The 26,524-nt window shown below is 47.7% G+C and overlaps 2 protein-coding genes and 1 pseudogene across 29 annotated transcripts in view; all 3 read left to right on the forward strand.

The window, feature by feature from the left end:
* MICAL3 (microtubule associated monooxygenase, calponin and LIM domain containing 3) overlaps nt 1-6,431 on the forward strand; it is a 188,579-nt gene extending 182,148 nt beyond the window's left edge. For all 24 annotated transcript variants that reach the window (XM_011367775.2, XM_023535148.1, XM_023535149.1 and 21 more), the window contains one exon: nt 92-6,431. In XM_011367775.2, coding sequence (XP_011366077.1) covers nt 92-276 — 185 coding nt within the window. In that variant the 3' untranslated portion in view covers nt 277-6,431. The remainder of the gene's footprint in view (nt 1-91) is intronic.
* Nucleotides 6,432-14,892: 8,461 nt separating this feature from the next.
* The window catches only part of BID (BH3 interacting domain death agonist), a 41,953-nt gene continuing 30,321 nt past the window's right edge, over nt 14,893-26,524 (forward strand). Inside the window, exon 1 of one of the 5 annotated variants that reach the window (XM_023535174.1) lies at nt 14,893-15,034. The gene's annotated coding sequence lies outside the window, so the exon portion shown is untranslated. The other 4 variants (XM_023535173.1, XM_011367781.2, XM_011367780.2 and 1 more) reach the window with 4 other exon arrangements.
* On the forward strand, nt 18,681-18,799 carry LOC111744575 (annotated as a pseudogene).

Raw genomic sequence — 26,524 nt, forward strand, 5'->3', positions numbered from 1 at the left:
GAGGGGGAACGGGTGAGCTGCACACAGGAAGGCTGGGTGCGGGCCTGCTGCTTCCGGCCCTACAGACCTAATGTCTTCGGTTACCACCCAGATCACCTGAAGACCGAAGAGGAGCTATCAGAGGAGAAGAAGATCCTGAACGAGATGCTGGAGGTGGTGGAGCAGAGAGACGCCCTCGTGGCCCTGCTCGAGGAGCAGCGGCTCCGGGAAAAAGAGGAGGACAAGGACTTGGAGGCTGTCATGCTATCAAAAGGCTTCAGCCTGAACTGGTCCTGAGTGCTTATCCACGCTCTGGTTGGCTGGTCTGTGGTATCTGCCTGGCCCGGGTGGGCTCTCCCAGACTACCCGGATTCAAGATCTGAGAAGGGCCGCACCTCCTGGGAGTTCACACTCACGTGTCCACGTGCCTCTTGAAGAGTGGGTCAAGTTCTGTTGTGGGGAACACTCCCCTCACCCCGAAGATGATTATCTGAGGTGGCTCTGCCTCCTCGAAGAGACCCATCCTGACCTCCTGCTCCGGGGAGAGGTCATGGAGTGTAGACCCATAATGTGGGGAAAAGAAAGGCCTGCACGTTCCCCACAGTGGTGACTGGCACTCCTTCTTGCACAGGAATATTTAGTAAGAGAAGGAAACTGCTCACCCCTGTCAGAACCATAGCCATCAGAGTGTACCCCACAGAGAGAAAGGGGCACCTGTCTTCATGCTTCCTGAAGCACCACCAAAGAAATGAAGGAGACAGCCCAGGAAAGCCACATGTGTATCAAGACCAGGAGAGCGACCACGGCCAATCAGGGTGACACCTACCCCAGCATCACAGGGAAGCCGAGGGGGGCCAGCTCCTGAGTTCGTTATGCAAAGTGAGTAAGGAGGATCCAGGAGGGGTCTGCTCCCCGGCCCCACACCACACACTGCATCCCAAGTGGCCAAATGCCCCAGGTCTCTCTATGACTAGCCTAAAGCCTGTGGATTGCTGCATTTTGCTTTTAATTCACAACCATTTTAACACTGGAAAATACTGATTTTGGGGAACGAGTGAGGCTCAGAATTTGACAAACAGGCGTTGTCACTGTTCGGCACTTCACGTCAGGGCCAGAGTTATCCTCCTTGGTGTTTTTCCTGCGTTTGCACATTGAAATGAAGCTGACAACCTGGCAAGACACTCAGTGCTTTGGACCCTTTTTTGTCAATTAACTTATTTTTTTAATACTTGAAAAGAAGCAACTTCATTTTTATATCTTTACTAGAGACACTGATCACCTGGCACCTGGTGTGGGAGTGAAAGAGGTGTCCCATCCCAACCTGACTGAACATTTGTTACATCCATCTATTTATTAGCCTTCTTCATAGTGTTACTGACCCAGCTGGCATCAGGGAGCAGCTGAGGCCCTCGTGGGGGCCCCTGCTCACAGCTCTTCTGTCCCCTCCTGTACTTTGTGTCCAACTTCTCCTCCTCCACCTGGCATCCTGTCCTCACTCTGACACCAAACTTTATGTCTACACCACCCACTTGTCAAGGAGACATTTCAGCACTATTTGAAGCCAGACCAGCAGGCACAGATGCCACTCATCTCCCTGTGGTGGGAGTACTGGCTCTGCAGAACCCATTTTGTCCCTTAGTTTTGGTGCCAGGGTTTCACCTTCCACAATACATTTATTAAAGAAAGTTGGGGTATAGTCCTCTTCCAGACTGGCTGAGACAGTGCATGGTGGGACCCTGTAATCCATCTTGCTGATGAGGATTCCCTCAGCCCATCCTGAGCTCCAACCAGATAGAAGTGTATGTGGTACAACAGGTATTGGGGTTTAGGTTGGTCTCTCACAAACATAATAGCTTCAGCCCAAACCTCCCCAGTATCCAGATGTTCATGGAGAGACAAGGGAGGATAAGCATCATGTACCCAGCTCCTTGAGCCAAACTCTGCTCCTTTCTCATGATTCGGCCAGAGGCTGGCTGTACACAGCGCACAGAGCCACTGTCTGAGGAAACCTGGTCGGGCAGCACCTGACCAGCCACGGAGTGAGTGCACAGTCAGCCCAGGGAGGAGACCTGCCAGTGCCAGGCCACTCCGGGAGGGTTCTCAAGCCAGCTGCTGTGGAGAGGGGCCTGTGTAGCGAGAACAGAGGCCTGGCAACTCTCAAGGCCATCTGAGGGCAAGAGAGATCAGGTGTCCACGCTGACCTTGGATCTTCCATGGGGAACCACACCGTGCCTCAACTTGAACATTCATTCTCACTACAAAGGAGCAAAGAGCTATTCTTCACTTTGTCTAAAAGCTGCCATCCCCCTCCTCTGAAAATCGAGGAGGCATGCTGCTAGCAGCCACCACAGTTCTGACTCCATTTCATGTTTACTGATGAGGCAGGTAGGGTCTCTGTTTTTTCTCTTTTCTTAAAAGGGGGAGGGGAGGGTGTCATAGATTCCATCTTTAAACCGCAGCCTTCCAATAAAATTGGACTTCAGACAGGACCTTCATCACCTGTGTGGCCCTTTCCCTCACCCTCCACCTCTCGAAGACCACTATGCCTGGCCAACCCCCGGGAGGACTGCCTCCATTCCTTGTAGCTCCTGCTAACCCCAGAACAAGGAAGCAGTTTATGAAGTGGTTGGGAAGGGCTGCGGCCATAGCATAGCGATCCTCTCTAAGTGGCCTAATGTAGCAGGAGCAGCAGATGTTACTGTCTGCCCCTTGCCGCCGGCCAGTACTGCATCGCTCCAAAGCACACACTGCTGCCTTCCGTTACTAGAAAGAGGGCTGAAGACTTTGCAGAGAAGCTTTAAAAATCCACGAGCCTGTAAAATGTTTCCCCGCTCTCCACATCTAAGTGTTAAGATTTCAGGTTCTGGTAGAGCACTCTTTTAAAAAGCTCCCATTTTATAACCACTAGTTCGCAGTTTATTTACTACCCTGTGACATGCTGCATGAAATGTTTTCCAACTCTGGAAATGCATGCAGCTCCAAGCAGGCTTTCTTCTTGTGAGTTAAGTTCCCTTGAAGGTAGAAGGAGGAGGATGTATATTTATCTGAAATGCCAGAGGTCGGTGAGCCAAACACAAAGCCAACACAGTAGGCAACCAGGCTCAGCACCACCTAGGGCAGTGGCAGGCACCCCAGCCCCTGAGTCTGAGTCATCAGTGGGGGACTGGCCAGCAGCACTGTGGGGTCCTCACCCTGCCCATATGGCATCTTTGGGCCTTTGCCCCCAGGCCTTTGACCAGCAATGATAGATTATTCTTTACCTTTTCTAAAGAGAAGAAATTTTTCAGTGGAGCAAGAAGTGGAGAGAATTTAAAGAAAGAAATTTCAAAAGTTAGGCAGCAACCAAGCTACAAAGAAGAATGGGCCACTTTATGCACAATAAAAGTTTCAAAAGAAATACAGACTGTATTTCTTAAGCCATTGTACTGGACTTGGCAGTGAGCCTGGATACATTTCCACATTCTACCACCAGCCCTTTTCAAGTAGGTGATGTCCATGCTGTGTCTAGTGTGTGTATGGTTGTGTACAAAGTTGTTTACAGAAGACGTTATTTTTTTAAGTTTGTACTTTTTTTAGTTATCCATATTATCCTGGCTCAGCTATCAACTGTTATCGCTTGAGAAAATGTATGAAGTAACCCTGTGTGGTAAGAAGCTGCTCTTCAAAACCAAACCCCAGTACACCCCCTTGAAGAGAAGCAAGTTCTAGAGATTCTCCAAGCTGTAATGACCCTGCGTCCTGGCGACCTTCCTGGCAACTGCTGCTCCCAGGCCTGCCTGGGCTCTAGCCTTTGACACAGCTGACCTGGGATCCTGCAGCCTCTAGGCCTGATGGTTGAGAGATATCGATGTCCCCAACTACATTTGGTGCATTGGGTCTTGGAGAGAGCTGACGTCACCCTTCTTCAGACTGGAAACATCACCAAGAGACTGAAGGGAATAATCCTGGCTGACTCTTCTCTCTTTACTACAAGAAGCCTCCAGGGCTGTTTTTCCAAATGGAGGCAGCCCAGCTCTGTCCCCCTCCCTTGGTCTGCTGCCCCATCAGAAGCGTAGTGGACTTCATCATGACCCACAGAGCTAATCCCAAAGGCGTGATGCTTCCCTTTGTAGCAGTAATGAGAGGGAGAAAACAGCAACAGATGGATAGAGGGGAGCCTTGTCCAGCCTCTTGCCAGCTATTCCAGAAGGAAGAAAAGGGCCTAGCTGATGCAAATGTACACATCTTAGGGACAGTAGAGCCAGCTGGAGTGAATATACTGTGACTCTAGATTCCTAAAAGGAAAGATGGATTGTGACACATGCCTGCTGGGAAAGAAGAGGAGTTTGGAAGTCACCTGTGCTGGTCACCTTTTGTTCCTCAGAAGGGCTCACTTTGATTAGAGCTGGAAACAGGCAGGACTTGGCTTCAGTGCACAACAACCCCAAGTGGCAGGAATGATGATTGTTTTATTAGGCAACCAGGAAGGAAGGCTGCTGGAGCCCCAGGGAATACACATCAGAAGCACATGTTTCCTTTCTTTCCAAGAAGCCACCATGTCTGATGGCTTAGAAATCCCTCCTGAACCCCGCCTGAATCCTCATGGTTCCTTCTTAGGAATCAGTGAAAAATGGTAAAGGGAGAGAATGTGCCATTTTATGACACTTTATGAGCTGGCAAGACAGTCCCACTTAAGGAGAGCTCTCCTCCTCCTCGTTACCTGCTGTGAAGAACCTCCCCACTGCAATACTCAGTGAGGAGGGTAAAAACCATCCCCTTATGTGGGCTATGTCCCATCAAAACACCAGCCCAGGGGACAAGAGCCGCCCCTTGCCACACCAAATCAAGGAGCCTGTTAGACTAGGCACCCAGGGTCACAAGCCCTCCAGTGACGCTCCCAGACAGCCTGTTGCTGCTAAACACTCAGGTTGTATTTTGTGACAGCCCCACTCCTTGTATCCTGTGCCCTGAGGTCTTGCAGCTAGGGCCTAAACAGGGAAGCTGGAATCCCAGATTTTGTGAGTAGGCTACATGTGCTGGCCGCCTCTGCCTGAGAAGCAACATGTTACAAGGACAGAAATGGAAGGGGAGACAGCAACCTATGCACACGTGTTTACACACACTCCTTTTCACCTCCAGCATGTCTTTTCTGAACCAGAGTGGACATCTAGTTCTAAAGTAGGCTGGATTTCAGCCTTTAGCCCCAGGTAGGACCATCTGTGATGGGGTGGCCCAGGCCTCAGCTAGGCAGGACTCGAGCTGAGGATCTTCCTGCAGTGGCACCCAGCCTGGGGCCTGGAAGGCTGGAGCTCTTTCGAAAGGTCTTCAAAGTGGGCAGGCAGAGCATCCCCTAGGCCCGGGAGAAGGGTCTTTTGTAGTGCCCAGTGTGAGAGTAGGGCTGCCTCACGCAGCTCTTATGATACGAGGACAAGGTTGCTGCTGTCTGACCACACATGAAAGGGCAGCAGGGGTGTGAGTGTGCTGAGATCAAGGTCAGCATTCAAACGTGAACTTGTCCATGCCTCTTTCCGACTTCAGACATAGCCTTAGGCACATCACTTTACTGGTCAGGACCGCCCGCTGTCTCACCTGGGGCTGGTAATCAACCAGGATCGTGGGAAGGCAGTGCATCGAAGGGTTTGAGATTCTTAAATCAGGGCCTGTGTAGACATACAGACATCTTTCATAATAACTAACATTCACCTTAAAGAAGGGTAAGAACCCAAGATGGGCTGAAGGAAGTTTCTCACAGTACCTCCAGGGGCTGGTTTCCAACTGCCCAAGGTCAGCTCGGGTGTATCTGGTATGCCAACAGAGTTGGGCGTTTATTTTTAATTATTTTAAATGCTAGGCTGAATCCTCTCAGGAACATAACTTACCAGATACAGATCGCTATAGATGAGCAGTGTTCCCAGAACATTCAGATAGGCTGCCGCTGGGTGTGTACCTGAGGCTAGACAGTGCTGGGCTCTGTACTCAGTGCCTTAACTGGGAACAAACCAGCACTAGGCTCAAGGGGGCAGCCCAGAGCCACCAGGCACCTCCACCTTGAAGCAGCTCCACCAGACCTCTCCCAGCAGTGTCCCCAGGGGACAGGGCATGGGTCCCTGGTCCTCCAGAATCATTGTCAAGGATGTGGGGTTCATCCAAGTGAAAGTTAGGGTGTGTTCATTTTAGGATGCTGAGCAAGAGCCAGAAGAACCAGAGTTCACTCGCACATACCACAGGCCCTATCACAGCAAGTGATGAGAAAAGTGAGCATTTCTTGGGAGAGAAACCCTGATAAATATCTAAGGTTTGGCACTCTGGCCTTCAGGTTGTTGCGCTAAGAGTGTGATAGCCAAGTCTTTACTGTGGGTGAAAAGAAAAGACAAGAAGCACCTGACAGCCAATAGCTCCCTTTCCCCAGCTGCATTTTCTTTAACTATTTTTATAATGTTTTTAAAGAATTAAATACCGTTTTAAAAGTGTAACCAGGGCCAGCCTCTTGCTTGGTACCAGCCTCTTACTGGGACAAAATAACATTTCTAGCTGCAGTAATTACTGTTTTCAGTCTTTATTCTTAAAATCACCTGTAAAAATCCGAGTGGAGAGGCAGGAAGATTGGGTATGGAGGGCTGGGTGCCTGAGTCGAAACTGCTGAGCCTGAGTCAGATTGGTGCTTTACCCAGATTTGGGAACAAGCCAACAGTCAGCTCAAGGGGACACCCCTGTCTTTTCCATGCTGTGTCATCTGCAGCCCAGAAAAGGCACCAGAGCCTTACTCCTGAAGGGTGGCAGCCCCAGTGTCTCTTCAAACGAGCCACCTGAGAAAGGCCTCAGCCCCTGTTCCTGGAGGACACCAAAGCAGCCCGACGGCTCTTCCAAGTTCTCCTATGGGAAGATATTTTGAAGCATCAAGAAAGGCCAAGTTTTCTGGTAGAGAATGCTCCTGTGCTGACTTTGCAGTAGTTTACATATAGGTATAAAATAAGTTTATTTCTGTGTCTGTGAAGAGCCCTGCTGCTTCTGTTTATGACTTTTAGAGTCATTAGAGCAAAGGAAAGTGGGAAACAAATAGTACCTTTCTTCAGTTTGAGTGGTGGAGTACACACCATTTACCCTCCAGCTGTTTGCAATCTTCCTGTGGCCAACGGCCAAAATAAAGTCAGCCATTATTTTTTTCTCCTGTGTGGAAGAGGGTCATTTTTCCCCTCAGTAAGCAAATTCACACCCTCAGGGAGCTGGGATCTGCCCATAAAACCAAAGGCTCAAGGTAGCCTTTCTTCCTGGATGCTCCAGCACCAGCCCCCCGCCCCAGTTGGCCTCCAACAGAGTATGTTCCTGTGGGGTGGGAGAACTATGTTCCCCCTGCTCCAGGTCCATCATTTCTGTCCTCACTACCTTCTTTGTTTTGGTTGGAAGAGAGCAACTGCTATCTAGTAAGACCTCTTCTTCCTCTCCTTTCCTTAACGTTACTGCAGGCATACCTCAAAGATACTGCGAATTCAGTTCCAGACCACTACAATAAAGCGAGTATCACAAGCGAGTCGTATTCTTTTTGTTAGTGGAGGGGCTTCAGTTTGTAAGAAAACAAAATGCAACACCTGTGAAGCGCAATAAAGCAAGGCGCAATAAAACGAGGTATGCTTGTGTATATCTTGAAGTAAAAGGGCAGGTGAGAAAATTGTCATCTTTCCTAAGCTATTTGCCCGGGTGGAGGACAGCCCCCCTCCACCAGAACGTCCACTTGCTTTAAGCACCAAGCTCTTCACCCACCTCCAGCTTCACCTAATGGAATCAGAAGTACACGTTCCCCAGGCCTCAATGAGCAGAAGCTATCACAAGGCATGAAATAGAGTGCAGCCCACCAGAGCCCTGGGTGATGGGAGGGCTGTTGCCCTCACTAGGGTGGGAGCATCCAGGCAACCTGGCCCGCCTTGCATACACAGCCTGAGGAGCCTGTATTTTCTGCTCCTATCAGGTTCAAGAGCTGGAGACAGGTAAAGAACTTAGTTTTTAAAGCAAGTGAAGCAACAGAACAATGCCTGCCTCCCAGGCCTCCTCAACCAAAACCTCATATGTCTGCCTCCCTGGAAAAGAATTTTCCAAGGACCCAGGGGATGAACTAAGAGACACCACCACTCTCTGAGACTAAGCCATGATAGCAGGACCTGGGAAAAACTTTCTGACCCTGATGTGGGGATTGTGCCCCTGGACTTGGCAACTGAGGAACACTTAGACACTAAACAGACTGATATGGCTGGGTCTTCACGTGTCTATGAACTGCCCATGGCTTTGAGAGCTAAGCAGTGAGTTCAGCCAGGGAAGGGGGCCAGTGACCATTGTGTAGCTGGTCTTCACCACCCAGTAGTCAGTGTCTGCCGCACCCCTTTCGGCAGTTCTATGGGTGTGCTTGGTCCCACGGGATTAGGATAGGCCCACAGTTTAAAACAGTTCTCATTCTTTTCCTCCAAGCTAACGGGGTGATCTCCCCAGTCCGTTTTTCTTTATGCTCCTCTGAAATGATCTTGAGTCCTATCCCCTTCTCTCCCCCACTCCACCCATTAGAAAATTCTTTATTCGAGGCCACTTGGCCATGTGAAATGAGCACTGAACAGACCAGGAATCTGATCTGGCATCTGGCCTTACCTTGGCCCTCATCTGGCTAGCTGACTCTTGAAATGGGAAAATTACATCCACTCAGCCTCAAGAAGTAGTTGTGAAGCAGAAAAGAGATTAGAGATACTGTGTGCTCTGAATGTGTCGGTCTGTGCCTATCCTGTGGCTGCTGAGTCACGCATTAACATGCTGGCCACCAGAGCTACACACAGATGTTTCCCCCTCAGGACTGAGCATAGACTCTTGCCCACGAGCAGATGTACCAGTGTCTTACTCCAGTGCTTGTGACAGGAACCAGCAGCAGCTGTTCAAGTCTGGGCTTCCAGGAAATTAGTGATGACACCTGAAGTTCAGTGCATTTGTAGGAAAGAAACACATGGGGTTGGATTGGATATGGGGAAATACAACATGGAATGAAGACCCAGAAACTTCACGTGAGGTGAAGCAAGCATCTCTTGGCCTTCACAGCTGGAACCCAGACATTTGTTCTTTCCCTGCCACAGGTCTGGAATGTTCATGAGGCTACAGTAATGAGAGTCACGGTCCCTCCCCTCAAGGAACACCGAGTCCCACGTGTGGCACTCATAGAGCCACGTGGCGTTCTCCAGCTGTGTGCCCACACACACCGATGTGGCCTTTCTCAGCATGTCTCCCTCTAACAAATCACCGTGTAAAACATTCAAGCCAGTCGTGGCTAGGCCCCTTTCTCGCCCACGCCAGGACCCCCACACCTGTTCCCTGGCGTGTTGTGGCTTAGCCAACTCCAAAAAACTGGCTTCCTGAAGAGCAGAGATGAGACGAAGGCAGGCAGAGACGAGATGAAGGAGAGCACAGAGACCCAACAACCTGGCCGGCAAATGCTGAGGCACCCAGTTCTTCAGGAGAGTCCACCCACCTCCCCCAGGACATTCCCACCTGCCTCTTTCCCTGGAGCCCATTCTCACCAGAGCCAGCCCTTTGGGCTTTGGGAGCTAGTCCTGGGAGTCACTCTGTTTTGATTCCTTGGGTGAGGCCTCATTGGCAACTCGGTTATTGGCTCCACTAGAAAGGTCAAGGGGCAAAGGCTGATTAAGGTAGCATTGGAAATCCCAGACTGGTGGTTTCCTAACAAAGATGCTAAGTCATAGCTGGGTCAGAGTTCTCCTCTCACAGCTCCCGGCAGGCCCACACCTGCCAGCATGTGCCAGGCAGGCTGGGAGAACTCCAGACAGGCACCAGCTTTGCCCACTCACCTCTGCAGGGTGACTCACCAGGGTAAACGTAAGCTTTGCCCCACAGGCCCTGATCCTGGGTGTAGCCATCTTTTCCCTCTTCTCCAGCAGGATTTGTTCTCTTTTCCTCTCTCTAGACTCTCACGCCATCCAAACCCATCTGTCCTTCAAAGTCCAGAGCCTAGATTCTGTCTTGGAGCACCTTGGAGGTGAGGGAGCTGGTTTACCACCCGCTCAGGCCAGAAAACTTTTTTTTCCCAGGAACCTTGTACGTGGCTCCTAGCCCGTTACACACATTTCCAGGGACGGGAATCTTCCCTCCACATCAGCCATCTTCCCCTCCCTTCAAGCCCTCCTTGGGCTTCCCAGACTGGCCCCTATGACTGCGGCACCTTAATCTCACTGTCTGTTCCTTCATGTCAGCCCCGTGCCCACCAGAAGTGGTAAGCAGCTGGTCTGACCCTTCTTTTGGATCCCAGGGCAGATCATCACAGTGGGGCACAGAAGAGCTCTGGGTGCTTACCCACTTGAGTCTTGCAGGGTCTTGAGGTTTGGGAAATAACCACCATGCTTGTCTGCCCTCTGTTAGTCTGGCTATTAGTTTAGAGAGCCTCAGAGAGCCCACCTCCCTCCGCCCCAACTCCTGTTTACATAGTGAACAACTATGGAGAACTTACTGTACGGGAGATACTCTGTGCAATGCCAGGGCCCCTCATTTCTCCCCCACAAGATGTTACACTTTCATCTCTTTTTTTACCACTCAGGTCTTGAGCAAGAATTTATTGTCAGTTTCTACCCCTGAAGTGAAGGGGATGGGGTGGCAAGGATGGAAGAAGCCTCTGCAAATTAGGAATCATCTGGGTGCATTATAGCTGTCAGCTTTCCTGAGCTTTGAGAAGAGGGAAGGAAGTGGCATTTGTGGTTTGCGGAAACTCTGAAGACCCTGGGGGTGGGGATGCTTATAGGAAGTGGGCACCAGAAGGTAAAGCATGAGCTCATCTGCCATCCAGAGCCCCAACCCCACCTGGATTTGTCTCCAAGGGAAGTCAGGGCCTCCCCTCCTGCCGTTTGAGAGCACACGATACCCATCGAAGCAGGAGCGAGAAACAACCAATTTGGCCAATACAAAGACAACAACGTGCCGGGCACCAGGAACCAACATGAGCAAAGCGGCCCTGGCCCCAGCCAGCCCTTCCACAGCCCTGCTGGCAAAGTTGGGCGCACTGGCCCTGCTACCCTTCCCCCTTCGTTCTTTAAGTTTTCCAGGAGCACCTGACGTCTACGAAGAGCCCAGAGGCAATGCCAGGCAGCAACTCTGCTGGGAAAGGAGAGACACCTGGAGAAAAGTGCATTATCAAGTCCAGGTGTATGGTGCAGAAGCAACCCAGAGACAAATGGGGAGGGCCAGTGGCGGCAGCTCAGGAGGTGACAAGCAGAGGAAGGAGATGGAGAGCGAGTGGGCAGTTTCTTTCCTCTTCTTTCTCTTTCATGCCCCTTGAGAAACTCCATCTGTTGATCCCCTGCTCCCTGAACCACATTCCTATACCCTGACCTCTGACTCCCAGCCAACCACCCTCACAGCACACTGCATGGGAACCTCTGAAGCGTCTGCCAAGTAATGATCACAATAGCCACCACTTATTGAGAACTCACCATGTGCCAGACACTGTGCCTATGACCTTTATATAGTTCATTTATTCATATACAACTTTGAAGCATGTAGTATTTCCTTTAATTGACAGGCAGTAGGAACTCAAGAAAGTTGTTCTAGTGCCTCAGGACCGAGTGAGCCAATAGCCAGCCAGCTTTCCTGGGGGCAGCTGCCAGCCTCCTCCTTGGTTGCAAACCCAGGTATGCCAATGACCTCACACCAGGTTTTCTTGTGCTCCTGAGAACTAGCCTTGTTCATTCTGACTTTATGCCTAATGTGCTATTCCCCTTCTTTCCATTTAATAGGTAATAATTAGAGTACAAACTCTATGCCAACACTGTATTCAGAGGCATTATTATCCCTATTTTATTGATGAGAAAACTAAGCCTCAGACCAATCAGATATCGTGCTCAGGGCCGCACAGCTAGTAAGAAACAGAGCTGAGAAAAACTGCAAAGGCTACGCTCTTAACCACTATGCTAGAGGCCTCCAAAAACAGTTACATTCAGAGGGACTGGGGGTTAAAAACAATGAATTTTAGAAACAACCTTTTAGAAACGAAGTTCCTTAAAGAAGTTTTTGAAAATGCCAGCCTCTTTCTGCTACAATAAAGAGAATTTAGGAAGTAGGGTGCGGTTTCACAGGATGAACAGGACAGGCAGCAGGGGCGACAGTGAGAAAGTCTGAAACTGTCAGATTCTGACTGCTCAGCCAGCAACATCCTCTCAGTCAAAACCTCACTGGGTTTTGTGACCTGTTTTCATTACAAAGCATCATTCTCTCTCGTTTATTTATGTAGTTATTTTTTCATTTTTTATTAAGGAATAGTTTTGACATATCATAAAATTCACCTTTCATTGTAGAGTTCTGTGAGTTTTGACAAAAGTATACAGTCATGTAAAAACCACCACAATCAGGATCTAGATAAATTCCCTCGCCCCCCCGCCCCAGAACTCCCCTGTGTTCTTCTATAGTTGCTCCCCCTCCAAGCCTGTGGCAGCCAATGATCTGTTTTCTAACCCCATAGTCTTGCCTTTGCAAGGAGCATCATTCTCTCTTAATTTGCCAACAGTGCTGACAGATCTTAAAAACCAAAGAATATAGAAGCAGCAAATTAGAATTGGGGGAACTGGAGTGGAGAGAAGCTACCCTGACTGCAAGAAGTTCTTGAGAGACTTGCAAAAAGTTAGTTAGGAGATGCAAAGAATTTGGGGCTGATTGGTATAAACCCCGCCCCGTGTAACAGGGTCAGTAGTTCTACAGTGTTTAGGATAAAATCTCAACTCCTCACCCAGGCTCCTCAAGCCTCCTGGCCATCACCCTGCACTCTTCGTCCCTCACCCATGATTCACCAGCTACATCAAGCTCCTTCCGACTCGGGATGCTTGCAATAGATGTCCCCTGCATCCAGAATGCTCTTCCCCTCTTGTCATGTCTGGTCCCCTTTTGACTTTCAGGCATTGGCTTAGATATTAACTTATCAGATGACCCAATCTCAATAGCCACCCAGTCATTCGCCCTCACTATGCCATTTAATCTTCTGCACAGCACCTGACACCACCTGAAGTTTTTCTTGTTCACATACTTATTTCATTTGTAGAGCACCCGTGAGTACCAGGCACTGTTTTAGGTACCAAGGCAAGAGCATGAATAAAACAACTCACTGTACTTGTGGAGATTACTTTCCAGGGGCAGGAATCAGTCCAGCACAAACAAATAATTATAGAATGTTTCAGGTTGCGATATGTGCTGTGGAGAAATAGGAGCAGGCCCAGAAAAGTACCCAGGACATTGGGCTGAAGAAGAAGAATACAACTGTGGTAAGAGCTGAGCTTAGAGAGGGTGCATATCATGTAGAACTTTGCTGGCTAGTGAAAGACCTTGGGAAACTACAAAGGAGTTTAAAAAGTGGAATGACATTATCTGACCTTTTATAAAAGAAAGAATATAGGTAGCCAAGGTAGAAGTGAGGGGACCTGTTAGGAGGCTACTGCAACAATGGAGGGAGGTAGTCCTGCAAGGGGTGAGCCAATTGGGGATGCGGAGCAGCGAGGGTGCAGGTACACTGCCTACCTGGGAGTGCAGCCACTTGGGAAAGCTGGCAGTTCCTAATAAAGTTAAACATTCCCCAACCCTATGACCTAGCAGTTCCACTCCTAGGTATTGCACCCAAGATAAGTGAAAAAAAATTGCAGGAGAATGTGCAAGACAGCATTATTGTATCTGCCTTTTTGGGGGGTTGCGTGGATTGGTGAGAAGATGTGCACTTAACAGAGACCCGGAGCACAGTAGCGCTGCCCATAGCCACAGCTTTCCTTCACAGCACAGGGCCATGTTTGTAATGACCCTGAGGCATGAAAAAAATGAAATGCTATTCAGAGTCCTGTTTAAGAGGGCAGAGAAGTATGTCATCCATTCAAAGTTGAGCAATCAGAAGTGGTGAGAGTAAGAGGGGAGTTGAGTTGTGTCGAGATTGGAAGAATTACTAGTTTATCTGCACTGGTGAGAAGTTAAACTCATCCTGACAGAATGTGCAATAAGGGCCAGGGAACAGCTTCTTGGCAAGCATGATTTGGCCTGGCTGGACCACATACAGTACTAGAAAGACATTTATGATTCTAGAAATGTACCTATGGGACTAAAGAATGGATGCCTGAAATATTTATAGCTTACCATAGGCCTCTACTGCCCAAATGAGGAGTATTTGTCCAGGTGGAGCCCACAGCTCTCCTGCCCCTCCAACTCCTTTCACTCTTCCTTTGCAAAACAGAATGTTGAGCTGGGATCACTGACAGGTCATTTGTTCTCTGATCTCAGATATCCTGAGTGTTGTCCCCCTCATAGCAACTGTCATGGGAGGAAATATATTTATTGGAATTAACCTGTTCTTGGTCAAAATTTCTAGATTGTCCCCTTCGATACCTTTTTCAGAGCCAGTTTAAGCTGCACATAACATCCAGAAATTTCATTTAAAGTTAGGTGTGGGATAAAGGTGGGCTCTCTTGAAGTGGAAATTGGTATGCTCCATCCTTTCTTCGTAGGATTGTGAAATTAATCCCTTTCTCTTTCTTCCATTCCTCTCTCTCTCTCTTTTGCTTTGGCTGCCAGGTATTTCAGAGACATTTATTTTAAAATATTTAAATCTATTTAAAACATTTGCTATTTATACTGTAATTACTTGGATATGTAACTGATAGAATCAACTTGAAATATAGATAACATTGCCTAAATTTAACTATTCCGTTATATGATTTTTAATATAATAGTTTTATCATTGTAAAACAAGTGCCACAGTCAGACTTTTAAGAAAAAAGAAAATACAAAAAAGTAGAAAGTAGAAAATCACTGTGATTTTTATTATTTTAACGTTAACCATGTGATGATTTTTGGTTATAGTTCCTTCCAGTCTTTTTCTTTCCTTTTTTTTTTTTTTTTTGTTGTTCAATTTCTATTTCTATGTTCATGTGTAGCAACTTCCTTGGTCCTGTTTGCTTCCTCATCCTTTCCCGAACCTCGCTCTCCTGTTTCTGTTTCTCTTTCGTTGGCGCCACACGTGTTTCTCCTTTGGCGGGTGTCACGCGGTAGTCGTGCGGATATCTGGGCACAAGCGCTGGTGAGGGACTTCATCGGGTCATTACTTCTTGTTCCGTGAGGACTGGGAATTGCCATCCTGAGGTTTCTCCAAATCCTCGGGAGGTTCTGAAAGCAGTTCCACGCGAGAAACATTGGGAACTATTCCTGCGTCGCTGGATTAAGTGGTCAACCTTCCCAGACGGCTCCCCTGATAAGGACCACGACCTGAGGGTGTGCTGTCGGTAGGGCCCAGGTTGCGTCCACAGTCCCTTCCGCGGCTCCAGGCGCCCCAGCTTCGCCTCCCGTGCGGACGGCGGGGCGGGGGGATGGGGGCGGGGCCGGGCAGTCTAGGGGCGGGGCCGGGGCCGGTGCGCGGGCTGGACGCGGCAGGCGGGTCTGCCCCCGCGCAGATAGAGGAAGTCGGCGGACCGTGCTGAGTTCCCTGCGCCTGGGGCCTTTGCTCCTTTCTCGGTCTCCCGCTCCCGCCCCGCTGCCCCTGTCGGCCTCCTGTGGCTCGTGGTGGGTGAGTAGCTGCCTGGCGCCGGCATTCGGCTCCTGCGCCCTCCTAGGAGTGTGCGACGAGCTCCAAGTTCGGGAGCCCTGCCTGCGGAGCGCGGTGCCCGCCGCCGGCCCAGCCCTTCAGGTGGGGTTCCAGATCGCCCGCGGCGCAGACGCCTCCGGAGGGCTTACCGCTTGGAGCCTCCGGGCACGCACGGGGCCGGGGCGGGATTGCTGGGGACCCGCGTGGCCCCGTGGTTCACTCCCTTTGCCCAGAGGCCCTGGCCTAGGGGATAGGGTGGGAAGAGGCTTTGTCGTCTCCGCTTCACGTGAGCCTCGGGTTTGGCGGGAGGCAGTGGGGCCTCAGCCGACCGTGATGTGGGGGCGCGTAGTGGGGCGGACTCGGACATCCCCGCCCACGGGTCGGTTAGTCGGGAGGCCTCTGGGTCCCACCCCAGAGATGAGAAAACTCGCGGGAATGGACAGGTTCAGCGCCGGATCCTGAACCTAAATGGATTCTGGTCTAGAGCGCTTTCCTCAACACCTGTATATAGTAGTACTGCCTCAGTGTGGACAGAGTGCTCTTTTAGAACTGTTGAAAATGATGTGCAAGTACTGGCTGGTGGTAGAAAACAGTTTGTTGAATGACTCAGTGACCCCAGGAGACCCTGGGAGAGCCCTGAAATCATTGCAACCAAGTGGCTGGGCTGGCAGAGGTTTATTTATTCATTCGCCCACCAGTAAAACCGTGCAGCCGGTGCTGGGGCAGTGGTGGAACAGAGAGAGGGACCAACTTGAGAAGTACAGGCCTTTGTAAAGCCTTTGTAAAGTTGGCTATGGGTTTGGGCCTAGGCCTTCTGGGATTAGATAGGCCTTCATCTGGTGGGCCTGGGAGAGGCTGAAGAGACCCGGTATCGAGCGCCCCTACCTTTTCAGGTAACTGCCTAATTCTCCCACCAGGCTTGCCTGCTCTTCCTGCCAAGTTTCAAGCCTCACTCAATGGCATCTCATCTGGCCTCTCTAGAGGGGAACTAGGGAAGCTGCAGAAGGATGCTCTTTTTCCTCATTACATCTCCATCCATCTGGGGCACATGGTAGGCCCTGACCTGGGGAGAGCTCTTTGGCCCGACTCTGTGCCATCGTGAGGCTTGGGAGTCCACTGGGAGTTATGGGTGACTGTACCTGGAAGAGTCAGATCTCAGAGCTAGGAGGAAAGAGGGAGGGGAGTACTCTGCTTTTAAAAGTTTAAGTTGTGAAAAATAAATAAATAAATAAATAAATAAATAGATAGATAGATAAATAAAAGTTTAGGTTGAGCAAAAGAAAAGTTTAGGTTGGCAGACCCCTAGTGAGGTGTCATTGGGAGGAAGACACCTGCTGCCCAGAGTGTGAGCTCTTTTGTCCCTCTCATGGGGGGAAGAAGAGGTACAGGGCAGCCCTCATAGGAGACCTGTGAGCACTTCATGACTGGGGCTTAAAGGCAGTGTCTGAGGGACTCTCTTGAGCATCCTGGGTGCCTGTGCTGTTCACGAGGGACAGGGTGCCGTTTGTGGGAATGGAGACAAACTGGTGACTGATTCGTTGGGAGGCAGGCCTTGGTGGTTTGGTACAAAGAGTTGTGGGAACATGGAGTGGGTTGCTGTTCGTTTTGTCTGAGGAAATTCGGCTATCTGAGGTGGGCTGTGAAAGATGAATAGGAACTTGCCAACTGGATAAGAAGGGAAAGCGCACTCAGGGCAGCACAGGGAATGCTGGGGGACTGTTGCCTAAGTGGGTGTCTCTAGGTGGGAAGGGGCATTGCATACCCTGCTCCAAGGCATTGCCCAGGGATGCTCACAGCCTTAGCCAACATGAGAAACTAATTGGAGGAGCTGGAGGTTCCATGCATTTGCAAATGAGAATGGAGCCCCAGCAGTGCCCAGGCTTCTGGACTCAGGAGGGATGAGGGCATACGGAGGAGAATGGACATCTGGTGATGGAGCCTTCCAGGGCAGGACTCTTGGCCTTGCAGAAGGGTATTGAATGATATTCTCTTTTTGTCTAGTGTAATGTAGAGGGATTGGGGACTGGGACAGGAGGCTGTAACTCTTGTCAGTTTTCAAGGCCAAGCAACCATCCTGATCAAAGACTGTGTGCATCCTAGTGGTGGAACCCAGGAAATGGGCTCTGGACTGTCAGCACATGAGAACCCTCACTCTAGAGTTGTAGCTACTGGAAGTGCTTTCTATGGTTGCATCTCTGGTGACCATTTGCCAGGCTGGGGCTGTCAAGGGCAGCACAGTCCTGGAATGCCCCCTGAGGCCAACTGCCGACCCCATTGGGCCTCCCATGCGCAGAATGTAATTAGCAGCACCTTGGCTGCCACATCTGGCTGGTCACCCCCCAGAGGCCACACATATTCTTGCCCAAAGCCACTGACAGGTATGAACAGGACAGCTAGTCGAGGATGGTGATGCTGAAACATACAGAGCTCACTGTGAGTTAGATGCACTCACAGAGAACTTTATGAGCATTAATTAGCTTGTTTGGACATCCTGGTAATCAGATACTAGGTTATCCCTATTCTTCAGATAAGGAAACTGAGGCATAGAGAGATTAAGTAACTTGCCCAGGGATACAGCTGAGGGAGTCAGACACCAGATTCCTAGCTCTAACCATTACACTACTTTAGAGTCTCACCTTACTGATCCAGTCCCCAAATCCTGCCCATCTTGAGGAGCAGAGGGAAGGACCATGGTCTTTCTGTGATTCCCCTCTCTTGCAGGCAGCCCGGGTGATGAGGCAGGAGTGATGTGCATGGGAGAGGGCAGTGCTTCACAGGGCAGTAACCCTCTCAGTGGGATGTCTTCCCAAGAGCCATCCCATAAGCCCCCCAGACCTCTACCCCTGGCTTATTCCTTCCCCCTCCTCCCTTCTTCTCTTCCTGCCTGCATTGGTCAAAATGGGGGTTTCATATGAAAGGCAAACATGGTCATCTGCATAAAGCACAAAACAACCACTTCTGGAGATTCTGCTGCCTTGCAAATCAATTCTAGGTTGGCTTTTTGGGTATTTGTGCCCAGGGTCCTAGAAGCTATCAAGTTAGAAAATCAGGAAGTGGATTGTTTAAATTACCCTCTCCTCTTAATAATCCATTAGATTTAGGGATGGTGAAGGTGGTGCTGGAGGTGGAGTTTTAAAGGGGAAAAGACTACAGCCATGCCACCCTGAATAAGCCTGACCCTGTCTGATCTTGGAAGCTAAGCAGGGTCAGGCCTGGTTAGTACTTGGATGGGAGACCACCTAGGAAGACCAGGTGCTGTAGGCGTAAAAAATAAGGAATTGTAAGCTGACAAAGTCCTTGCAATCTGTGAGGTAAACCAAGGGTTGCCTCGCCTAAAAAAATAATAAGAAGAAGAAGAAAAAAAAAAGGGAATAGAGTACCCTTGGAGTCATAGGCTAGTTTACAAGGGGACAGGTAACCTCAGGCTCATAGAGTAGCTGCATTGAAACTGCCCTGGTAGGCAGTCTGCCCTGGCAGAAGAATGTTGGTACTAAGGAGAGGGCTGCTCAGAAGTCTGGTGGCAAAGTTACTATGGAGCTTTTTGCAAGGCTTCGTGCCTGGGCTTCTGCCTAATCTGGATAGGGCCCCCAGCTGGCAGTTAATAAACTCAGGCCTTGGTAATGGTTGTGCTGACCAGTAGACAGGTCAGCATTCACCTTATATGCTCATGTGTTTCTTCAGAGGAAGGGAAGTGAGTGCTGTGTCTTGGGTCCGGTGCAGGCCAATCTTTGGCGTTCAGAATGCAGTGTATGTGTGTAGGGGATCTGACTTGCTTGATCTTCCCACCCTGTGCTTGTCCTATGTGGACCCTTGGCCCTGAGTTTTATCTGAGGCCAGTGATATGTTGCTGTTAATGGGCATCTCTGCATCCATATTTGGTTTAATTTGCATAACCATATACCATTTTAATTTTCATGCTGATTCTGTGAAGTTCTGCAGATGCGAAACATCTGTGCTGGGAGTGTTTGTCACATATATGCTCATGTCTGCATCGGAAGGCCACAGGCCTGGGTCCAGCACTGACCATGTCTCAGGAGCTCCTGTTTGGAGCTCTCTCTACATACCCCCACCCCCCACCCGCGCCACACACACACACACACACACAAAGTGAAGAGAGAGACCTTTGAGTGGCCAGTACACGTTGAGCACTTTCCTTGTTACCTTGTTTGATCCCATGAGGCAGCGGGTATCCCTTTTTACAGATGGAAAAAGTGAGGTCACTTGGCAAGTGCAGAGCCAGCTATGAGGCCCTCCACCTGTCCACCTTTAGAGGATTCCTATCTGGGCTAGGAATATGTGTGCCTTTTAACATGCCGCTTTGCCCTAGAGACTTAAGGAGTTGAGCTTTTGGGGGGGTGGGGGAGGCGGTATTTTTGTTTCTCAGAGCCAGCTGAAGTCAGAGCTGGGGGAACTGGAGTCTAGTTATATGGGCTGGGACATCAGGAGAACGGGTTGGAGTAGGGACTCAGTTTCAGGGAGGGGTGCAGGGGAAGGGGGTAGCAGGTGGGAATAGAAAAGGAGCTGAGGCATGATGAAGGGACTTGGGAGGCAGCAGTCTTGTGTCCCTCCTGGGAGTGAGTGTAGGAGAGGGACATGGAGCTAAGTAACTCTGGTCCTATGAAAATAAAACCAGGCCTGAGGCCTCAGCATATATGTACCTCAGTTTTGGAGAAGGCCAACTGGGCAAGTGAGTCACACCCACCAGCCGTCCCTCTCAGTGTTGGCGAATGCATTAGTAATAAAGGAGTGGCCATCTGGGAAGTCAGATCTGTATCTCAAGGGACTGAGAGAGGCCCCCATACCAACAGGGCATCTCCTTGGAAACAGGAAGGCTGCTGGGGGTGGTTCAGATGGGGAACCTGAGTTTTGGGTGCTGGCTTCTGGTGGAGGTCACTGCTTTGGGACTGGCCCTCCTCTGGTCCCAGCTGCCTCTTTGTGTGTGGTGGGATGGTAGGGGGTGAGAAGGGATAAAGAGACTATAGCCAGGTTCAGCACCACCTGGGAACCTGGAGTCAAGGCAGGTTCTGCTATGGTTGAGGAGGTAAACTGCCCTTGACTGGAAGTTCCCAGTAGGCCTTTCCTCACCCTGCCCTGGAAGATGGCTGTGGGGCTGTGAGGCTGGTGGATTGGCACCGGCTAGTAGGCCCCTGGGACTTGGTGACAACACAGCCTCAAGGAGGATGCATTTTTCTAGCCCACAACGCCCCCACTAACCTGGCGAATGTCTCCATTCCTTTGTTACATCCTGAGTTCTAGACAGCAAAGCAAGACTGGCTCAACTGGAACTGCCTGGTCCCTGGGCATCCGCCACTTCTCAAAAAGCCTTATTTTCTTCCTGGGGTATCTCTCAGGAATCTTGGTGACATCTGACCTCCCAAACTTTACCTGGCTGAGCAGGGAGCTGAGTCAAGGACATGCGTTGGTCAAAGCTTCTCATTAGGGCGTCGCTGACCAGTGCGTAAAATGATTTCACCGACTGTCCTTTCACACTCCAGTGGCCTGCACTGCGCTCCCAAGTGCAGGTTATTACCCCGTTTGTAGATGAGGAAAAGAACTGGGAGGTAGGAGGGCTGTTGCTACCCATGAGAGGCCCTTCTTCCATACTTGCTAGTTGTCCTTGCCCTCCTGCTTCATTCAGCCGCCCACCTGTCAACTCTGGCCCAGTAGAGCGGTGTGGGAGCAGCACTGTGTCCCAGGGCAGCCATGGCTCTGACCTGGCCTTGGTAACATTCCTTTTCTCCCTGACTAAGCTCTAAGAGGAGGATAGTTACGCAGTGTTGAGGAGAGAGGCAGTGAGGCAGTCAAAGGACAGCCTAGATATTTTGGAAGAGCCCCGGGACACCTGTCTCCTACCTTGCTAGCTCATTTTTGCCCACCTAGTGTGCACGGATCTTGCAGAAGTCCAGGGCCTGGACAGGTGAGGGGAAGCAGAGATGCTAGGTCATGGAGGTCTTTAGCCCCCAGGATGCTGGACTTCCAAGGGCCTGGGGGAGCAGCAGAGCTGTGCAAGGGGCTGGTCTGAGTTATCTGGTAAAGAGGCTTCTGCTCCTTTATGCCAGCCTCCCTCAGGCTGCCTTTTTTTTTTTTTTTCAATTAAGATATTTCCCATACCATAAAATTCACTCATTTAAAGTTGTTTTTAATATAGTCACAGAGTTGTGCAATCATCACCACAATCTAATTTTAGAACATTTCAACACCCCCAAAAGAAACTCCATACACGTTATCAGTCGCTCCCAGGCCACCTCTCCCTGCAGCCCTAGGCAACCATAATCTACTTAAGTCTCTGGATTTGCCTATTCTGAGAAGTTTGTATAAATGGAATCTTATATGGCCTTTTGTGTCTGGCTTCTTTCACTTAGCATAGTGTTTTCAGGGTTTATCCATTGTGTAGCATGTATCAGTACTTCACTCCTTTTTGTGGCTGAGTAATATTTTATCGTAGGGATATACTACATTTTGTTTTTTGAATATTTGAGTTAATTCTACTTTTTAACTACTTTGCATGATGCTGCCATGAACATTCATGTACAGATTTTTCTGTGGACATGTTTTCTCTTAGATATATACCTAGGAATGAAATTGCTAGGTCATATGATAACTCTTTGTTTTGAGGAGCTGCCAAACTGTTCTCCAGAGCAGCGGTATCATTTTACATTCCTACCAGCAGTATGTGAGGGCTCCAGTTTCTCCCACATCCTTGCAACCACTTGCTATTACCTGTTTTATTGTAGCCATCCTAGTGAGTGTGAGGTAGCATCTCATCGTCTTGATTAGCATGCTGTAATGGCAGATAATGTTGAGCATGTTTTTACGTGCTTATTGGCCATTTGTATATCTTCTTTGGATCCTATTAAAATTTTTTGCCCAATTTTTAATTGGGTTATTTGTCTTTTTATTGTTGAATTATAAGGATATAAGTCTCTTGTCAGATAAATGATTTGCAAATATTTTTTTCCATTCTGTGGGTTGTCTTTATTTTCTTTTTTTAAATAATTTTTTTATTTTTTCAATTACGGTTGGCATACAATACTATATTAGTGTCAGGTGTACAACATAGTGATTAGACATTTATATAACTTACGAAGTGACCCCAATAAATCTAGTACCCATCTGACACCATACATTTATTACAATATTACTGACTATATTCCTTATGCCAGGGGTCCCCAACCCCTGGGCCACAGACCAGTGCAGGTCTTTAGGAACTGGGCCGCACAGCAGGAGGTGAATAGCGGTGAGTGAGTGAAGCTTCATTTGTATTTGCAGCCGCTCCCCAGCACCAACATCACCACATCGATTCCACCTCAGATCATCAGGCATTAGATTCTCACAGGAGCACTGGTCCTTGGTGCCAAAAAGTTAAGGACTGCTGCCTTTTGCTATACTCTTTTCACTTTCTTGATGGTATCTTTGAAGCAAAAAAGTTTTTAATTGTCAAGAAGTCCAATTTATCTATTTTTTTCTTGTATTCCCTGTTCTTTTGGTGTCATGTCTAAGAAATCTTTGCCCAACCCAAGGTCAAGAGTTTGGTGTTCTAAGAGTTTTATAGTTTCAATCCTTACATTTAGGTCTATGATATATTTTAAGTTAATGTTTGTGTATGATTTGAGGTGGGTCCCAAATTCGTACTTTTGCTTGCGGATATGCAATTGTGTCTGCACCATTTTTCGAAAAGACTTGTCTTTACTCTGGCATTGGCCACTTTGTCAAAGATCAGTTAACTATTAATATTAGGGTTTATTTATGGACTATCATTTCTATCCCATTGATCTATATTTTTTTCCTTTGTCAGTGTCACACTACCTTTCAAAATAAGTTTTGAAATCAGGAAGTGTGAGTTCACCAACTTCATTGTTTTTCAAGACTGGCTATTCTGTGTCCAGTATTTCCATGTGGATTTTAGGAACCATTTGTCACTTTCTGCAGAAAAGCCACCTGAGAATTCGAGAGGAATTCCATTGAATCTATAGATCAATTTGGGAAGTGTTACTATCTTAATGTTAAGTCTTCCCATTCATGAACCTGGGATGGTTTTTTGTTTATTTAGATCTTTGCTTTCTTTCAACAGTGTTTGTAGTTTTGAGTTTACAAGTCATATGTTTTTGTTAAATGTATTTTCTTGATGTTATTCTAAAGGTAATTATTTTCTTGATTTCATTTTTGGATTTATTGCTGCTGTATAGAAGTTCAGTTGATCTTACAAACACTTGTATCCTGCAGCATTGCTGAACTCATTTATTAGTTCCAGTAGTTTTTTAGTGGGTTCCTGGGGGGATTTCTATGTATATAAGATTGTCTCAGATTAGTCTGTTTTAAAGCCTCCCAGTTGATTCTAGTCTGCAGCCAAGGTTGAAAACCGCCTGGTAAGAGCAGTGGTTCCCATGCCTTTGAGATGGACAGGAGAGCAACATAGTAGTCAGAGCGTTTGAATTTCTGAAGAATTTTCCCCGGTGTCTGTGGGGAAGATGGAGGGGCTAGGAGCTCGCACTCAGCCTAGGTACAAAGGAGGCAAAGGCATCAGCGTCCTCAACTCCAGCTTCCTCCTTTCCTGGTAAATCCAGTTGCAGTGAGTGAGTGGAAGTGTAGTCTGCTACAAAAGTGTCTTCTGGGTGAGAGTGGCAACTCTCCCTCCCAGGAATCCTCAGGAAGAGCCCATGTGAAAGCTGCTAAGAGAACCGAAAGGAAGAAGTCAGTGTGTTAGGGAAGCCCATGTGGTCTTCTTGGGGACTATGGGAATTCTATAGCTCTGAGCAACCGAGGGCTGTCAGGGTTGTTTTTCTGGCTCTGCTCGACCCTGTTGTGGGGGAGGAAGAAACTTTCCTATATCTTTAAATGTTCTTTCAGCTGGTCTAGTAATTAAATCTACATGAGACAGATTAACAAGAGAAAATAATGAAATTTAATTGTATACAAGTATATACAATTATATCTGAACACCACCACATATATGAGAGGGTCAGAGACAGAAAGGGGAAATGAAATCTATATGGCTTTCTGTGCTAAAGATGAGGTAACGGCCTTGAGGCTTTAGGGGGGAGGAAGGTCATTCTCAGGATGATGAGAAGAACAGATATTCAGTAATTAGAAGTTTGCCCTGCCCTACAGATAGGTCATAAAAAGTTGTCTCTGGTCATAACTTTTATTATGAGCAAGGCCCCAAATTTAAAATTCTCTAAGAGAGGGAAAAGTTTCTCATGAGCCTGCAGAGCCTCGATTGCCTTCAGCTCAAAATAATTCACATACCAAGTAGCAGAGCTTGGGGTAACTCAGTCTGAACCCCTGTAGTTCCCTCCTCTTAGACTTGCCGAGAAGTCTTACATAGCTGAAGTTTGGTTGATAGATGTTCCATATCACATTAAATCAGTCTCAGACTTGAGAATAGGTCAGTTCAGTTAAACAGTTGTGTCTTATTTCAGGAGGCAGTGATGCAGGTGGGCTCCCAAAGTTAGGCCTCTGGTGCAAGCAATCAGGTACTTAATAAGATACATCTCTATGGAAAAGAAAGGAGAAAAAAGAAAAACAAAGATTAATGATTGGAGCAGACTATAATCCCGGGTTCTAAGTGTTGAAAGCAAGGCAGTTGAGATTTCTAGATGTCTATCTCGCATCATCTTCGGATGGTGTGAAGGCAGGCAGTGACAGTCTTTTAGATTCTCTTGGTTTTCAGTTTGAATGTCTTTGGTGATCTTTCTGCAACAGGCACAAAGATTATCCATATATCAGCTGTTGTGATTTCTTTGAAGTAATTATCAAATTGTCCTACTTTGGCTTGCATGGCCTTGGGAAACAGACAGTATTAGTTCTCAATGAGTCCACGTCAGAAGGGTGGGAGAAAAATTGGAAACATTACTTTGGAGAGTCACAGCCAGATATTGGGGAAAAATAGAAGAATTCAAGATCCAGTCCAGTTTACAGATAGGAAAAAAAACCCTCAAAAGACAGTGAACAGCACTGGAATCTAATATCCACAAAGAGGTATTTCTGAAACATACTTTTTCTCTCTAAAATCATGCCCATTTTTTACCAAAGATAGCTAAATTAAGAGTAATTTGTTTGCAGAATAAGTCTAGGTTTAGTAAAGTTAGACTGTTATTTAAATAGGAGCAGGAAGAATAGTAATTAACCACATAGGCTTTAAAAAATTTTTTTTTAAATTTTTCAATTACAGTTGGCATTCAATATTATATTAGTTTCATGTGTACAGTGTAGTGGTTAGACATTTATATAACTTGAAAAGTGATCCACTTGATAAGTCTTATACCCACATGACACCATATGTAGTTATTACAGTATTATTGACTATATTCTTCTAAAAATCCTCTAAAAAATCTTCTAAAAATCTTCTAAAAAATCCTCTAAAAGTCTTCTAAAAATCCTACTTTAAATCCTCCTGACAATGTTGTAGCTGCCATTGTACTTCTTAATCCCTTCATCTTTTTCACCCAGCCCTCAAACCTCCCTCCCATCTAGCAAGGATCAGTTTGTTCTCTATCTGTGAGTTTGTTTCTGTTTTGTTTGTTCATTTGTTTTTTAGAATCCACATATAAATGAAAGTATATGGTATTTGTCTTTGTCTGACTTATTTCACTTAGCACAATACCCTCTAGGTTCGTGCACATTGTCAGAAATAGTAAGATTTCATTATTTTTCATGGCTGAGTAGTATTTCATTGCATATATGTATCACATCTTCTTTATCCATTTGTCTTTTGATGGGAGCATTTAATCCATTTACATTTAAAATAATTATTGATAGGTGTGTAGTTATTGCCCTTTTATTAATTGTGTTCTGATTGTTTTTGTATTTCTTTTGTGTTCCTTTCTTATTCTCTTGCTCTCTTGTATGTTGATGACTTTTTGTAGTGTTTTTGGATTCCTTTCTGTTTATTTCTTGTAGACTTTCAGTTTATGGTTACCATGTGCTTCATATATATCAAGCTGTGTTTATAACAGTCTATTTTAAGTTGATGGTCACTTAAGTTCAAAC

Source organism: Pteropus vampyrus, unplaced genomic scaffold (assembly GCF_000151845.1).
Source record: "Pteropus vampyrus isolate Shadow unplaced genomic scaffold, Pvam_2.0 Scaffold137, whole genome shotgun sequence".
Taxonomy (NCBI): domain Eukaryota; kingdom Metazoa; phylum Chordata; class Mammalia; order Chiroptera; family Pteropodidae; genus Pteropus; species Pteropus vampyrus.